Genomic DNA, 17,361 nt, shown 5'->3' with positions numbered 1-17,361 from the left:
TAAAAAAAGATACAAAAAAGACAACAGAAGCAATCCAACCAAATAAATGTAATAAAAAGCGTTCCTCGTCAGTAAATGAATCCTAAATCAAGGTTGTTGTTGATCAGTTTTAAAGTCATAAAGTTTTTACGCTCAGTGATGAATACTGAATGAATACTGTGGCTGGGATTTATTGAATTTGGATTTATGGATAAGAAATGTACCGACAAGTATTAAGAGATTAATTGTCTTTTGCAGATTCTTCTTTATTTTCACCGCAGTTGGAAGTTGGTCGTCTCTTAACTGGAAGGTCCACTTAACCCCAAGATGCTCCCGCTGCTTTGTTGGCGTTGTACGGATGTGTATTAATGGATGAGTTAATACTGGTGGACTCTTTACTCAGCAGCCTATACCAGAAGTGTGTGAATGTGTAGGTGTGACCTGCGGTGTTAAAGCGCTTCAAGTCGTCAGAAGACTAGAAAAGAAATATACAAGCTCAAGTCCATTTTTTCCACACAAAAAATGTACTTTAGGTAGAAAAAAAAACACACCAGTCGATTTCATAAACAAGTGCTTTATTTATCTTAGCATGAATCAATGAAAGTCTAAATTAAAGACTCATGAGTGCAACAAGTGAAACAACAGTGAAAACAAACAAAACACATTTATAATGATTGATAAATGTAAATAATGTCAGACGTGGTACGTTTGAAAGCACGCCAGGATAATACGTCTTAAGTGTATTTCCTAAATCATCAGTTTGAAGGGAAACTACTTTGTCGTCACAGTGATGCCGTGTCTGAAGTTTTTTCGCCGTTTCTGAAGGGTGCTAAGCAAACGTATCATAAACCTGCCCACGCATTTCAAAGCCCATATAAAAAATAAGGTTCAATAAAATGATTAAAAAATCCTTCTGACATCCGAGGATAAATCCATTCCAATGCAGATTTTCTCAAATCACGGTTCATGTCTTGAGCTTTAAGCCATTTTGAGCTAAATCAACTTCAAAAAGCATTAATGAAATAAAAAGTAATTTAAAATGTACAAACACATGACTGATCCCAGGGGTGCAAACTCATCAGGGATGAAAAAGGTGACATGGATTCCTTCCCTCAAGGAAGATTAAAAAAATATATATATCAGCTTTAAAATGTTAATTTACGTATGATTTTTTCCAGTGTTTTCATGGAAACATAACGTTATGTAAATTAGCCATGTGCTCCATTGAATCAGGTTTCATGCTTCTTGTGGTCGGCGCAGCGATATGGCGCAATCGCAGTTGGCGCGAGAATGGTCAGACCGCCCAGGCGCAGCTCCAAGATTTTATAACAACGCAGACGGGTTCGTGCCGGCCTGGCTGCAGGGCCCGGAAGTACTTTCTTCGGGCCCTGTTGAGCAATCAGACCGCTCTGACCGATCAATCAGTATGAAACGACTCAGCGTTTGCAGGGACCGTGCTCACGGGCTGCAAGAAGCATGACAGCTCGCGTCATAGACCTCCCCCCCCCCCTCCAAATATTTTGATTGTAGATCTAAATGAATCACACAAATGACCTATTTGGGATACGAAACGGCGAATTTCGCCAAAAGGTGACAAGTTTGCACCCGTGATCCAGACGTGATCTTTACAGAGTCTAAAGAAAATGTGAACGTCAGCGTTTCCGCCAGGGTTGTTATGATAACAGAATTTTTAAAACCTCAATATGAAACTAATTAAAAACAAACGATATTTCACATAAAATTATTTTGCACACAATATTTGGTGATTTCTTGTTTTTAATTCAAAATAGAAGGTAAACTCGTGCTCACGGTCTGAACCGCACAAAGACAACGATGACGTTTCCTTATCGATATCTATCTATCTCTATAGATCGAACATAGATCTAAGACAAATATCAGCATATTAATCGATAACAGATTATTTTGTCTCCTAAAAATCGATATCGGTATCAGTCCCAGAAATCCCGTATCGGTCGGGTTCTACTTCGCAAGTAAAGGCTGAGTTGGAGGAGCATGAAAGGAAACTTTATAAAAACATTGAATACAGTAAATTTAAAGATCACCTGTAGCTACATTATTCATTAGCTACATTCAGTGAGTTTTCAAATCACACTGCCACCGCCCGACAGCAGAACACGAGCAGGTTAGGGCCGACATGGCGAAACGACTCTATCCACTATCCTATCCCTATGCCTTTCTTTTTTTTTTTTTACAACTGCCTGCTTAAAGAAATTAGGCTCCCAGACATCTGATTCAACTTTCAAATCACTTCTAAACATTTGTTTTTATAATCCCTTACGTCTGTCTGTCATGGCAGGTTTTTAGTCAACACCTGGGTTGTTTGATTTCAGCTTGATCCCTACTTCACGTCAAACCAGTTTCATATTTTTAGGGCCCGACCTCGGCGTGAGGACCCTTTTGGACTTTTTTTTACCGCCTCTCTAAACACATTTGTGGAGCCTTTAACATGCACCAAAATGCACAAAATTTGGCATGTTTATCCGGTCTGGGGAACAAGGTGAGAATTTGGAGATTTCAAGGATGACTTTTGCATAATGGCTCAACAGCGCCCCCTTGACAAAAAAAAGGGGCCCCACAGAAGTTACTTTTGCCTACATGTATGAAATTGGATATTGCCAAAACACAAGAGGAAGTCAGCCATTTTGATTTTAATTTCAAATGAATGCCTGGGGTTCTGAGGACGTTTTGAAGAGGAGCGATCCAATAAACAACGTGGGGGCTTTGTTATAATTATTCCTTTTCATATTAATATCATGATAAAGATTCACTTAAAGAGGTCATCTTTCCTCTTCATCACTCCTCTACCCCGTTCTCGTGTTCCTTCAGACTGAGGGACTCAGGAGTGCCATCTTTGTTGTTGTTACCTGCAGAGATGAACAGAGGTGTTATTATATATTTATACAGTTTATAAGACAAACATAGACACATATCAAATAGTTTATTAACATACATAATCCATGGTTCCACTGTCCTATCAAATGTAAAGGTTGTTTAAGCTTAAGATGATCCCACACAAAGTGATCTCAGTCTGAATTACAAAACTTCGGCGAAAACTTCAGGTCTGAAACTCCAGAACATCACATCCCTGATTTATTGATTTGTTTTGTTCAAAGTGTTTTTTTTGTGTGTAAAGTGTAAAACTGTTCCGTGCAGATTTTACTTACTGGAGACTCCAGAGTCATTGTCGTTCAGAGGTTCTATAAGAAAAACAATCACATGTAATGTTTGCACAATAATACATTTTATAAGACAGACCTTCCCAAACCTAAGTCCAAAACTCATTTAAATTAAAGTGTAATCCACCCAAACTCACATACTGAGAAGTATTAGCAGAACATTTTTACATTCAAACTGAAAGCAGCAGAAAGAGCTCCATGTACATTCGATCAAACACCTGTCATGAGGGCCTGTGGTGTTTTCACGACCCCGAGATGGGCTGCATCCCACGCTTTGAAACTTGTTGTTTTAATGCAAATCTTACCTTTGAGGCTTCCCTCGAAGTCAACACTCTGAGTGCTCGAGTTGTGACCCAAGGGTTGTGAGGCTGCTGCAACGCCTGCAACGCCTGCAACGCCTGCAACGCCTGCAACGCACACACACACACACACACACACACACACACACACACACACACACACACACACACACACACACACACACACACACACACACACACACACACACACACACACACACACACACAAAAGCTCTATTAAAACACATCCACTGTTGTCTCATTGAGGTATTTTATGTGACAAACTGAGGCGGGAGAAGCTAACGTTAGCCCTTGGTCTTTTAGTGGAAAAAGAAAAGAAAAGGGGGTATTTAGACAGGTAGCGACAGTGCCGCACACACCGCAAAAATTAGTGCGACGGCCAACCACCACGTACGTTCTGCTTGTGCCTGAGAGGCAATAAACTCTCCATGCCAGCAGGCGGCGGTAGTCCGTTGTTATGATACAAGAAGACAATTTTCACACCGGTGTCGGTCACCACTCGTATTATAGGTAGCCTACTAATGGAGAATAATGTCTGATAAAAAAAATTAAATTGCGCTGGCGTTGTCAGCCCTTGATCTTTTAGTGGAAAAAGAAAAGAAGAGGCGGAGGCGACAAATAAGGAGAAACCGCACTAATGAGTGAAAGCATGGATACTACAGCGGCATGCTCAAGGGGCTTTCCTGAACCTGTGAGGAGAGCTGCAGATAATCACCGACCACCGACCGCTGACGCAGATTCAGCATGTCGAATCGGCCAAAAATATTTACACACCGCAAAAATTAGGGCGACGACCGCTCACCGACAGTCCTAGGACCGACGATCTCCTTGATATGTCAGGGCCTTTAAAGACCCCAGGGTTACTTCAGAAACAGTTTGGGTGGATGAGCAGCTCCTGGTTCAGGAGGACTAGCGTGCTCCTTCTTCAGACTCCAGAACATCAACATATTAATTTTAAACTGTTCCGTCTGTCTGCATAAATACAAACGATATAAAAACTGATGAGCAGAGCCGACTTCAATCCGTGTTGTCGTCTGACCAATTCGGAACTGTAAAAAGTCTTTGGAGCAGCCACAGCCAATCAGGAGGCAGCTAGTCTTTGTTTACTTCATGGAGTTTTAACACAAAAAATTCAGACCAATCAGAGAGCAGTTTCCTCGCTCATCACACATTTAGCTCCTCTTGTAAATGTCCCCGTGTGAACACAAACCAAACTTGAGGAAACTCTGCAACAACGGAACAAACAGGTCGATGATTCAGACTAGAGCAAACGATCTACAGGAGTGAAAACATCCTTAAACTATTTTTATTTATTTGAAACGGTGTGTGCAGTGCTGCTTCTTACGATAATTATTTTTTTAATGTCAACAAGTTGACTCCCCGTTAAATAGCAATTACATTAAAATACCTAAACGGTTAAATCCACATTGAGATACTTACTAATGGAAGTGAATCTGTGAACAGCTAATTGGTTTCCTGTAGATAAAGACAAACACAATTAAACTGATGCTTTTGTATAAAAATGTTTTGATAGAAATATTGTTCCAAAACTTACCACGTGAGGATGCTTCAGCACAGAAATGAAACACACAGACTTTTACTGATCATGGAGGACGTAATTGTCGTGATTTAAGTGCAACACTCAACTCAGAAATCGTTTTCATCGGGGGGGGGGGGGGGGGGGATCACAGAGAGAATCACTCCCATGATTCCCCGCTAGCCTCAACATCATCTTTTGTTATTGTTTTGATTGAGAGCCCCCTGGTGGTGGAATTTACACACTTTGCCTTTAAGTAAAACTTATTCATGAGGGGCGTTTGAATCCCACTTCAGACTGACTGAGCTATAAATCCGTCCTGGTTAAGTTAAGTATCTAAGAATCAGGATGAAATAAAATACTAAAAGCTAACTCCTTTAATGATTAACAGAACAGCTCTTCAACGTGTCCTCTGAACAGTTCATAAAGTCCATCATAAAATAATAACAGACCTTTGCACCCAATAACATACAATGACTTCTTACAGACACATCCACGTAATAACTGGTATGAACATGCGAACGAGGCGAGCACACTGAACACCTGGGAAAGGTGAAACCAAAAAAAGCAAACACTTGGAATAGAGCTGTCAAACAATTAATCACTGAAATTTCAATCGCAAGGAGCTTCTGTTAGATGGAAGGTTACGATATTAACTTAATGGTCACATATTCTTCTCCTCTTCAACCAGTGTAAATAAGTCTCAGAGCTCCTCAAAACATGTGTGTGAAGTTTCTTGTTCTAAATCCACTCTGATCCTGTATTTGATGATGCCTATAACCCCCTCTATTTCAGCTCTGCTCAGAACAGGCTGTTTCCATGTCTGTAGCTTTAAATGTAAATGAGCTGTGTCTGACCACGCCCCTCTCTGGAAGGGCTTGGGTGTCTCTGGCTTTATCGCTCCATGTCCTATTGTTTACAGTGAGAAGGCAGACTCAGAGGGCAGAACAAACACCTAGCTGTGGGAGTGTCACCCATCTGGGGGTGGGGTTGCTGCCCTTTGTGATGTCATGAAGGGAAAATCTCCAAACGGCCTGTTTGAGCACACATTTTCTGAAAAGTGGAGCAGGCAAAAGACGGAGAGGATGGACTTTTCTCATCATTGGGGGGTTTTGTAGACAAACTAGTGACCTTTAACTACATAAACTGGAAGTGGTTATGGATGACAAACTGAAGCCAAACAGCTCAAAGTAACGGTAATACAGGTAGACCCTGCTGTCAGTGCTATGGCTTAGCTACAGTGCGCCTACAGGGACATAAACAGCATGTGATCTATGTACTTAAAATAAAGAGATTGCGTTGATGCTGACGGTCTTATTTAGACGTTCTGTTTATTTTTTGTCCCAGAATATAAACAAACAAAAATTCCTCACCCTCAGTTTTCTAGAGAAAACTACGTTAAAGGAAAAAGTAACTTACTCTTCATTATGAAGACAAGCAGCCCCAGAACCAGACCCAAGATGATCAGAACCCCGACTACCACACCAACAATCAGCGGTATATTTCCAGGGTCTTTAACAGGGAGGGTTTTATCTGAAACAAAGAAAACACTCACACTAGTCTCACGTTCAACAGCATTTCTATTCACGAGGTTCAGTTTATCATTTAGTTAAGTTTTATGGCACTGCTAATTTCACGGCAATAAGACAAAATTTCTCACCCCAAGTCTTCTTCATAGTAAAATCTGATTGGAAGTGAGACACCTCACAGGTGTACGTCGCCACATCCTTCCTTAAGATCTCGATACTGTCTCTCCTCTGGAAGGTGTCATCGCCATTCGGTAGGGAGCCTGTACTTATCACGCCATCTTCTTTGGTTAGAACGCGACCATCCCTTATGATCTTCATCTCGATGTCTTTGGGGTAGAAACCGGTGGCCAGGCAGGACAAAACCAGGTTCGTCTTGATGTTGGAGTTCTTTGCAAACACTTCAACTTTGGGCTTCTCTGCAAGGACAAACGAATAGAGGGAGTTCATTATGCAATAACGAGCAATTCTGTTTTCACTGGCAATTTTCTAATGCAGCAATCTGTCATATATGCCCTGATAACCTGCTGCTGTAACACCACGATATCATTCATTCATCCATCCATCCACTCATGTTAAACATAGAACATTTTCTGTCATACATACTGGCGGTTACGAGCTGAAGTTTCCCATAGTTGATGAACCTGCTCAACCAATCGATGCACTCCTTCTCCAGGTAGCCTCGGGTGTATTCTTTTAGGACCTGGACCTCATCCCACTTCCTCTTGGTCGGCTCTGCCGCCACGATCGGTGCGACCCACACTTGGTTGGCATCGTCGAAAGAAAGAAAGTCTTTTCCGTCGTAGCTGTACATGTCCATTCCACTTCTGAACTTCAGGGTCCCGTCTTCCTGTTCTTCACCCACACAGCCGTGCCTCCACTGCAGCACATGGGTGTCTGAAATGATTGAAACCAACACAGAAAGAGATTCATAGATTGACAGTGCAGTTGAAAAGCTGGTTTGTTTGTTAAACAATCAAAGCCTCTGCATGTATCTTATACAAGACATTAGATTTAAGAGATAGTAAGGGTTTCTGTCCCAAAGTCTTCTCATGTGTCTTTGAAAAAAGATCGTTACATCAAAAAGCAGTCCTGATCTTTCGTTTCTCGGCGCTTACCTGATCTGTTCTGCCTCATTCGATCCATCAAAATCCCGATGTTGACGTTGAACCACTGCTGCTTGCTCTGGCGGGACTGCGTTCCTTTTGTCCAGTAATCTCTATCTAGTCGCTCCTTCATCCAGTGCTGCTTGGGGACCTTCTCTGGATTGTCACTGTCGAAGTAGTCAATGAGCTTGTCGTCCAGGATACCCATGGCCGTGAACTCGTGGATGCCCGGGAGCCCGATAGGTTTGGAGAAAGCCGTGTAGATGTAAGAGAGGGAGTGCGTCTCTGACATGCACACAGGTAGAAAGAGGGAAAGGTGTTTATTTTTAGACACATGTAGAAGCAGCTGATTGGTCCTAATTCTGCCAAATTTGTGGGAGGACTGTTCGAGATACTGGCAAAGACTTTTCTTTATCTTTTACTTAAAATATAAGATTCACCCCCCCACACACAGCAGAATCACTAAATATTTTGATGATCAATAAAAGATCCTGTATCCTACCTTTCATGATGTCAGTCTGTGAAACCCACAGAGCAGAAACACCTCCTTATTTATATGATACTGATGACAGTAAAAACCCTAATTTCAGCGTCTGACTATGTAGCTCATGTTTCCTGTGATGTCGGCTGTTTATTTTCCTCTATCTATACACTGGGCCTTTATCCTCTCATGTGTCTAGTTTGTCTGTTGTTGTTGTTGTTGTTGTTTCTCCTGTGTGTCATGTATTGTCTTTGTGTTGCTGTGTTGTACTCTCGTGTTTAGACATTTCTGTTTGGGACGCCCCTTGGAAAACCAGGTGATACACTTCAAGGGATTTATGGTGAGATCAATTTGATCTCGAAGGTCAGAAATTCTGAGTTGCCGGTCTGATATGTCATCAAAAAGCCCCCCTGAAGTCAGAACGCCGACTTGGACACTCAAGTCCAAGTCCGTTGGTTGGTCGAAAGAATCGTCACTTCCTGTGCGACAGCGGTAATGAAGGATAAACACAAAACACGGCATGTTTAAAAATCCTGTGGATTTGGAGAGAGTCATTTCAAGGCCCCATAAACGACCTCAGAGATGCTGACCTTCCTTGGAATCATTGATCTTTGTTCACCGCGTCACGATCTTCTTCTTTGTTGAATTTATTGGCGGTCTACACTCTGTCGCGCCGCTGTGGTCAAGTGATGTGTAAGGGTACGGTTGGTTGTGGAAACGCAAGCAAGATCAGGTTATACCGTTGCAAACTGACCCAAACCGAGCCGCTTGGTAGAAATGGGGTTCGTGGTGCTTTTACGACTTGCAACTGGAACGTGGTTAACTCAGCTGTGAGGTCAGTCCCAGCTCCGAGATCAGAGCACCACTATCCTGATGTAATTTTAAACATTTGAAATTGTGAAAATGAAAATGTGATGTGTTTTCAAAGTCCTGATTGACGTAGATCTTAACAGCAGAGATTTGTTAACAATATCATCTGTCAGGGTGTGTCAGCCAGTCAGAGGCGTGTCGGCCAAAGCTCATGAAGTAATAAACACTTAGTCTGCCAACCTGTTGTTACACGTCAAATATGTTGCATGGTAAGAGTATTCAGTTCCTGATCGATCACTCATCGATGCCAACAAAGGAAGATATTTACAGATGGCTTCATGAGCTCACTGTTTCTGATAAGTAGATATTGTCCTTTCTGATCAGCCTGCTGAAACACCAGCTTAACTGCTCTAAAACCCTCATCTAAAGAGACATTTTGAAGCATCTCAAATAGACAATGATTGTTAAAACTTTTACAATTTCTTGATCTGAACCGAAAATATTTGAAGTTAACAGCTGAAACAAAACACTGATTTATGAATTATTTAAACGTAGAAATTACTTGTCTTGATAGTTTTGTTTTTTTTTACCAACAAAAGTTTATAATTATAATATTAACAACCAAAATAATTTAAATACATTAAAAAAGTAATTTCTTAATTCTGATTTAAAATGTTCACATTTTAAACATTTTACAATAACGCACGGATAGTGATAATGCATACATTATGTGGGAAGTAATTCTAAGAGTTTGTTGTTGATTTTTAAATAATAAAAAAAAAGGAGTCAGATATGATGCCGCTTCCTCGTTTCAGGCGCCATGTTATAAATAGGCCTACGTTACTAACCACTTGTAAATACATGTTATTGTTCATTTTACGTATTAAGACTGTTAAATAATGTCATAGTTCATATTATGAAAACACACAGCGCCACTTTACAGTGAATAAAATGTACTTTTATGATGAACAAAACACACATTTTTAAAGACGTCACAGAGTTCCCGTTTTTACTTTCACTTTTGACAACAGCCCCAGGAACGTGTCAGAAAATACATAAAACGTGAACTTACCGCTGTTTACCGACATTACTGTCCCCAAAAGGACCAACAAGGCGATGGAATTCATGTTGAGTCCAATCATGTTCCCTTAGGATGTGTTGATAACCCTTCGCCCGAGAGCGTCCGTCGTGTAGAGAGTGTCTGTCGTTCAGAGAGCGCCCGTCGTGTAAGCCCGCAGTAACTAGAATGCTGCTTCCTGCGTTTGTCAACTGCCTCGTCTTGGTGGTGCATTCAAGGAAAGCTCGTAAAGTACAAGTTGACTTTACGTTACTCATTTACGTAATTAACGGGAGGAGAACCCCTAACGATATGTTGTCATGATTTATATTTATAACTTCTTGTTCTTTTAAGACTAACTTAAGTGCTGTTTGAGTAAAAGTTAGAGTGTATAACCTCAATTACTTTTAACATCAACATTATTCAAGGGTACATGTGTAAGCGTGTATAATATTTTTCTCTATAAGAATAATCTGTAATTATATATATTATATCATGTAAATTAATTTATATACATATTGGGAATAAATATTAATTTTATTATAATTTTGATTTATAATAATATTATTAATTGGGAAGCTGATATGTATTACAGTCTATGGATTTAACACATTTTTACTTTTACTTACATGTTAATCTAATTTAGCTGAGTGTTTGAGTCCCATTGTTATTATTGTTAACGAAAAACGGACAAAATAACTAAAACTCAAATGTAAAATTCAATTTCGTTGACTGAAACTAAAATAAAAACGAGGTTTTACCAAAACAGATAACTAACTGAAACTGTATTCTTTTTTTTTTTTTTTTTACAAGATTAATTATTATAAAAACTGATTAAAAACTCAAAAGTATGATGACCTTGTGTCTGACCATTTTCTCTGCATTATATTTTCCACTGTTTGTCACATTACTTATTTTCTGTCTGTTTGTATATTCACCTTTTGTCTTTTGTTCTGGAATTTTAAAGAAAATCAATTTCTAAATTTACGGATGTCAGTTAACGCAGCACACCTAAAACTCCCCGATGTTCTCTGTTTGTTGTTGTTGTTGTTGTTTTTTTGTCGGAGTTTTGTACAACTTTATCGTCTTCACCGTGAGAGGAGCCTGAATTTAAATCCATCTTAAAATCCACTTAAAAGTTGATGTTTGGACTATAACCTTACAGGAGGATTACAAAAAAACATTTTGTTACACAAATTTAACAAACGACAGTACATCTACGGCAAACAACTGACTCTAAATAACACATAATAATACATAATAACAGAAAATATGGATGGAAAACCAACATATCGACGTTGTTATCGATTTATGCTTTAAAACGGCACATTACACATTACAGGACGACGGTTACGTCAGCGCGCGGCCGACCGCTGCAACGCCCAAATCAGCCAATCCAGGGATTTAGAAGTGGTTGCTAGGCAGATTACAGTGAGACAGGTTTGGGGTTTGGGCAGACAGCAGCAGTACAACAACTTGGAAGAAGAATCCGCGGTTGTAAATGTATTTGAACGTTTCGTGATACTACTGCTGTGTGAACAATACGGTACTATGACTATGAGTGGTATTCCTGCTTTTAGAAATACATAAAAGTAAAACATTACTAATTTAAACACATAACGTTACGTAACGTTTGAAAAGTGAGACGTTAGCTGATATTTTGAAACTTCGGAGGCTCATTGTTGCCGATGTGATAAACAAATAAATCTTATATGCTCACAAAACAAGGACATACTATTTAAAATGGCATAATATCGCAGAATACAAACTTGTCAAACAATCAGAAACTTCCTTTTAGTTTAAAATGATGAGATACTTTCTTGAAATATTGACATAAATATCTCAAATAAAGACACTTTCTCAAAATGATGATTACAATTCTCTAAATAACAACTTGTTAGCTCAAGATATTGACCTGAGATCTCAAAATAATGACAATCTCGAGAAAATAAAGATTCAGTTTTCATAAATTATGAGAAACGTTAAAAAATGTTAAAATAAAATAAAAATACTTATCTCAAAATAATGAGAAACTGTTTAGGACTTTGTAATGACTTTTGTAATCCACATCGGCTGTTATAACTTTTTTTGTGTATTTGTCCTTTTTCCAAAGTGACTCCCTGTTTTGTGACTGTTTATCTAAATTGTAGTGCTGCAACAACGAATCAATAAAATCGATAAAAATCGAAAATGTAAGAAAATGTAACGTTAGTCTCTCCGGTTGCTCGGCTGGTGCTTGTGTTTACTTTTTATCTAGCTTGACAAGCATGAAAAGGTCATTAAAGTAATGTTAGCGTTAGCTGGTTAATGACGGTGGTAGAGCAACTTTCTACTTTGCCAATGCCAAACAAGCTTAGACTAAAGAAAACTTTTTATTATTTTGCCTTTTAGGCCCACTTTCAATACGTTGTCAGATATATTCTTTGCTTTTTTCCCATATTATTTTCTGTTGAAGTTGGAATATATTTGTGTAGGTGTGTTTTCCATTTCATTTTAGTTTAATGTTTTTTTAAAGCACTTGGTCAGATTGCTGTAAATAAATAAACAATTAAAAAACGAATGTACTTACTAGAATGATTTAATAATTTAATGATTAAGCTTCCAGTGTTAGTTTTCTGTAATAAGGTGAAAGTTAATACACTGCACTGTATGCAAGTGCATTTACACACTTGATTAAATTTGTGTAAATAAGTAATTTTTAGGGTACCTACCTTTATGAGTGTAAATAAATATATATTCTAAAAACGTATGTTGTCTCTGCAAGTGCTCTTTGGGTTACTTGCCTTTACATAACAATAATTCATAACTAAAACAACAAGGCATATTGATTAGATGTAAATTGTGCTGTTTTACATACTAATACTATCTTTGTCATTGCAGAAAACAATCATGTTCACCACAGCAAACATCCGTCTTGACAGATAGCATCCTCAACATGCTCATCGCTGACAGAAGCCTCTGACGGTGGTTGAAAATGAAGATGCAACTTCACTACAATGATCCCCACCTTGAACCTTGGCTTCACTCTTCCCTCAAAGACCCATTTCACAAAGCTCATGGAGACGTCCAAGCAGTAACCTGTTGTTTTTGCACTTTTGTTTGCACTGTCAATGAACTAATGTTCTGTTTTTGAATAAACTTATGGAAATTCAAAATGTTTTTTTTTTTATCCGATTCATCAATTAATCAGAAAAATAATGAACCGATTAATCGATTATTAAAATAATCGTTAGTTGCAGCCCTAAAAAGTTGCATACAGACTCGTTTCTACGAATAACGTTTAATATTTCAAGCACGCTGTTGACAGACTCAAACACCCAGTTCCACCCTTTCTTCGATTTTATTTTGCAGCTCCCGACTCTTTATTCATTGCTGATAAACAAGTCAACAAATCAACACATTTTACAAATAGTTACTTACAATAAATATATTTATAAATATGTATGTAGGCCTACATGTTTTGTGTCAGACTTTGAATTCGACGTATACACTTTCACATTTACATGAAAATGAACCCTCATTCTGTCTGTACATTCAAGAACTAAGAAGTTTCTTGAAGCTTCTTTTGGGTATTACTCAGAAGACGAACACACTGAGAGAAAAAGTTAAGACCGCAGTGTCAGTGAACTACAACAAATGCATTTTGTTTATTTCTTGTTTTTCTTTTTTGTGTATTTTGATTTGACAGTTAAATCATATTTTGATTTTGTGATGCTGAAATCTTTCCTCACATTCTACTCTTTCCAATCCCGGGTTCCTTTTATTTTTGAATAAATAGTTGATTCAAATTTAGTTTGAACTGCTCCTGTAGATTACTTCAGCCTGCAGCCACGAGGCGGGCTGTAATGTCTGTTATGTAATCCTTTGAGGCAAAAGCGTCGACCCAATTCCATCCACTGAGAGTGCCTGTTAGTGACACAGACAGACTCAAATCGTTATTCTAGGTATCTGACAAAAGGCCGGGGTGGTAATTTCCTCTAGATCTACTTTTTAAGATTTTGGTTGAAATTGTCTTCAGGTCCTGACAGAAATTAATAAATCATGTTCTCTGAAAAAGGAACAAAGAAAATCCGTCATCAGTAGCAGTTGTAAGCCTGTAAAAACTTCGACCAATGTCTGCCACAAGGTACCAATCTGATGAACCAATCACACACCTCCCTGTCTCCCTGCTCGCTCTCTACCTCTTGCGCGCACTAGCCCACACTCAAAGCGCGTCACTGATGACGGAGTTTATACTGTGAGTTTACTTACCGCTGAATGAGACATGCAGACGACGTAGTTTCTACACAATGCAAGCGATGAGCTGAGGTCCGCTTCTGGAGCAATGGCACTCGTGGATGTAAGTGAGGGGCGTGGCTTTAGGGGGAGCGCAGAGGGGGTGGGTGTAGACGGAGCACTAAGGGAATGCTACTTTCAAAATCATGCTAGATTGGTAAAATGGTTTGTTTAAAATTCACACAATGACACAAACAAGCAAAAGGTAGACAAACAACTCCCACATTTTTGTTTATGGAGTTTGGTGGCTTTGAAAAATTGATGTAACGGTTTTTTATATAAAATAGAAGCATCTTATATATTTGTCCAAAGCTTAATCTCTGCAGGGAACTGTAAGAAGTTAAACGCTAATCCCCTATTTCCACAAACTCCACGCACACTGTGGTCCGTCAACGCCACCTTTTTTGCTGTCGGACGGCGCACTCCCTGCCCCACTTGATCTGTTTTTGGAACGTGAGCACAGCCAAGAGCAGCTGTACGCACATCACGGGAGATCTACAAGATCATGCGGGAATAAAGAGAACAACGTGCCGACGACATGTGTCTTTGTCTCTCTGAGGATGATTTGTTGTTCACTCGGCGCCTGTTTTGACATCATGTTGATAAAGTGATGGGACATATGATCAGGAGTCCATATATTGTGTTTTATTTTGAAATTGATCGGACACTGTGCGTTTCTTTGTCTTACTTCCTGTCCTGGGTCATTCTATTCTGTCCAGAGTGACGCTAGCCTGCAGCGTGCTCCGTGGAAAAAAGACTTACGGGGATAATGCTGCACAGAAAATAAATGGAACAATTACATAAAAACATCAGTTATTATGAATGTGCAAAACATTAGCTTTTCCCTGCGGCTCCGGAGATGGACTGCAGCGCTCGCTGTGGAAACTCAATCATGACTTGAAAGGCAGCGAACCAGACACACACGGAGTATGTGGAAACTGGGGGTAAGAGCAGAAATCTTTGAAATTACTTAAAAACAAAAAAAGTTTTTCATTTAGTAATTTGTTTGTTTGTTTGTTTTTTACCACATTTGCAAATTACTACTCAGTGTTCATCTTTGAGAGTCCGTCACGCAAACTCTCAATCAAACATAAAACAACAGAAGGACAATGAAAGAAAAGAACAAAGAGGTTTGGACTACGGAAGCCCGAAAGGACATGCATTTATTCTTACTTCTTTTTCCTGCGATAACGAGTAAAGATCGATCCAAAGTCTTAATTACCTCAAGATAACAACGCCTGTTTATCAGCGATAAACACTGGTTGATTCATTTCCGAGATCTTGACTTATTTATGTCGTTATTGCGGGGTCACAGCGCTGATCGTCCCGCCAGCTCATCAGCTAATTTCAGAAGATCTTGAGACATTAACTTGTTAAAAGCAGTGTCGTCCCGAGATAACGAGGTAGCTGGAAATTACTTGTCACCATGGAAGACAGAGAAAAATCAAGTGTTTGGAGGTATGTTTGCTTAGGGCTTCCGTAGGTCTACACTTTGTGGTAGGTAACTTTTCTGTATGAAGTTAAACACAAAGAACAGAAATCTGAGTCTTTCAGAGACAAAGAAACAGTCACTTTTGGACAAACTTTAATTTGGCGCATTAACCGGCTGAAGTAATCCACTGTAGCATTGTGAAGTGTTTCTCATCTTTTTTCACTTAGATTACAAAAGATGAAAATCAATAGGAATCTGCGTCGGTAGCCCTCTGCTCTGAGCATCATACTGCTTTCTACTTTTCAACAGAGTGATCCAATGCACAATTCTTTCCAGCAACATTTGGTTGCTATGAAGCATTTAAACACGCTTCAGTTCTAACCAGTTGCTGGGAGCTGTCTGCATTGCCAAGAAAATTGCTGAGTGCATCATCAACCTGATACTGAAAGAAGCTCCTCAAAGCTTCCCGTTTTAAACCCGTCCTCATCACTTCTTGTCCCCCCCTCTCTCATCATCCATCCCTCCCCTGACTGTCCATTATTTCCTCCCAAAGCGAAAACCGAATCCTCCTTTCTCCCGGCTGACAGCTTGGAGTCCTCCGGCGATGAAGGTCAGAGCATCGTTCCTCTTCCCTCCGTCCTCTCCTCCGTCCTGATAGCTCATGCTCTCCAGAGAGTGACTGCCGGGGAAAGGTGACAGCAGCTGGGCCTTCAGGTCTCCTCTCTGGGTCCTCAGCAGAACCTCCTCCTCCCAGGGCCGCTCCTCCTCCTCCCTCCTGGGCTCCAGCAGGCCCAGCAGGGGGGCGTTTGGAGGGATGAGCCACGCCATGCTTGGGTCGTCCAGAGCAACCTGGAGTTGAAGGAGGGCAGACTCCAGGTCTTGTCCATCCTCCCTGGGTAGGAGGGCGTTGAGGGAGTGGGGGTACGATGTGACGGTGCGTGGGACGGAAAGGAGGAGAGTGAGGGAGAGGAGGGTGAGCTGAGAGACGCCGAGATGGAAAGAAGGGCTCATCTGGAAATGGAAAGAAGAATCTTTGCTTTCCTCTCTTGTTGGTGTGCAAACTGAACATGATTTAACACTTAAGACAAGACGGGAAGAAAGTAAAAATAATTCACAGAAATCATGAAAGAAAATCAAAGATGCACCACTCTTAAAAAATTATGTAGACGTGTTCATGCAGCACTCAGAAAACTGTCAAGTTAGGCTGTTTGGTCTTCACTACGCTGACATTTAGATGCTCTCTCGCATGTTGAATTATTTCTTCTGTCGTAAATATAGTCAGACCTCTTTGTTAAGAAGCCTTTCTGGAGATAATAATCAAGCATTCAAATACAATGTATTAATTATAAAACAGAAACAGGGGTGATCTCACTCTGCTCAGAAAGAAAAACTGTCTGCATAAGAAAGCCCAGAAAACACATTGGCTGCGTTTGACAAATTCTCTTGAAGAACATTTATTTTAAAGGTGTAAAAATTGTCGTTATTTAAAACAAAAAATTGCAAGAGACTTACAAAAACTTACAAAAACTTACAAGAGAAGAAAAACGACATGAAAATGTAGATCATCCAAACTAGCGTCTTACCTTGTGTCGCGATCTAAGTTGCTGTATCTTTTCTAACATTTGTCGACCTTTTTAAAAT

The 17,361-nt window shown here is 39.8% G+C and overlaps 2 protein-coding genes across 5 annotated transcripts; both read right to left on the bottom strand.

Moving 5' to 3' along the window:
* Positions 1-537: 537 nt before the first annotated feature.
* Positions 538-10,209, bottom strand: LOC109995685 (class I histocompatibility antigen, F10 alpha chain-like). 4 transcript variants are annotated; one of them, XM_065947873.1, is made up of 9 exons: positions 10,029-10,209; positions 7,678-7,950; positions 7,166-7,456; positions 6,694-6,978; positions 6,453-6,566; positions 4,937-4,972; positions 3,482-3,592; positions 3,165-3,197; positions 538-2,864 (listed from the first exon to the last, which is right to left on the bottom strand). In XM_065947873.1, exons 1-9 carry the CDS (start codon positions 10,096-10,098, stop codon positions 2,794-2,796), a joined length of 1,284 nt encoding a protein of 427 aa, XP_065803945.1. In that variant the 5' UTR covers positions 10,099-10,209; the 3' UTR covers positions 538-2,793. The 4 variants fall into 4 exon arrangements, with proteins under 4 accessions (XP_065803945.1, XP_065803946.1, XP_065803947.1 ...); XM_065947874.1 differs by having other exon boundaries at positions 3,482-3,583; XM_065947875.1 differs by having other exon boundaries at positions 3,482-3,574.
* A 3,045-nt stretch (positions 10,210-13,254) lies between these two features.
* qrfp (pyroglutamylated RFamide peptide) lies at positions 13,255-17,361 on the bottom strand. The gene is made up of 2 exons (XM_065947877.1): positions 17,304-17,361; positions 13,255-16,731 (listed from the first exon to the last, which is right to left on the bottom strand). Exons 1-2 carry the CDS (start codon positions 17,340-17,342, stop codon positions 16,258-16,260), a joined length of 513 nt encoding a protein of 170 aa, XP_065803949.1. The 5' UTR covers positions 17,343-17,361; the 3' UTR covers positions 13,255-16,257.

The sequence above is a fragment of the Labrus bergylta genome, chromosome 19, assembly GCF_963930695.1.
Source record: "Labrus bergylta chromosome 19, fLabBer1.1, whole genome shotgun sequence".
Lineage (NCBI taxonomy): Eukaryota > Metazoa > Chordata > Actinopteri > Labriformes > Labridae > Labrus > Labrus bergylta.
Note: the sequence above shows the minus strand (reverse complement) of the source record. Positions and strands in the feature narration are given on the sequence as shown.

Bases quoted from the DNA above. Each gene is read 5' to 3' on its own strand.
- LOC109995685 (XM_065947873.1), bottom strand. From the start codon at position 10,098: ATGATTGGACTCAACATGAATTCCATCGCCTTGTTGGTCCTTTTGGGG. The intron at 4,973-6,452 runs GTAAGTTACTTT...CTTTATCTACAG, and splicing joins GCTTGTCTTCATAATGAAGA to GAAACCAATTAGCTGTTCAC. The intron at 2,865-3,164 runs GTAAGTAAAATC...TCATCTCTGCAG, and splicing joins CAATGACTCTGGAGTCTCCA to GTAACAACAACAAAGATGGC.
- qrfp (XM_065947877.1), bottom strand. From the start codon at position 17,342: ATGTTAGAAAAGATACAGCAACTTAGATCGCGACACAAG. The intron at 16,732-17,303 runs GTAAGACGCTAG...TTCCATTTCCAG, and splicing joins AACTTAGATCGCGACACAAG to ATGAGCCCTTCTTTCCATCT.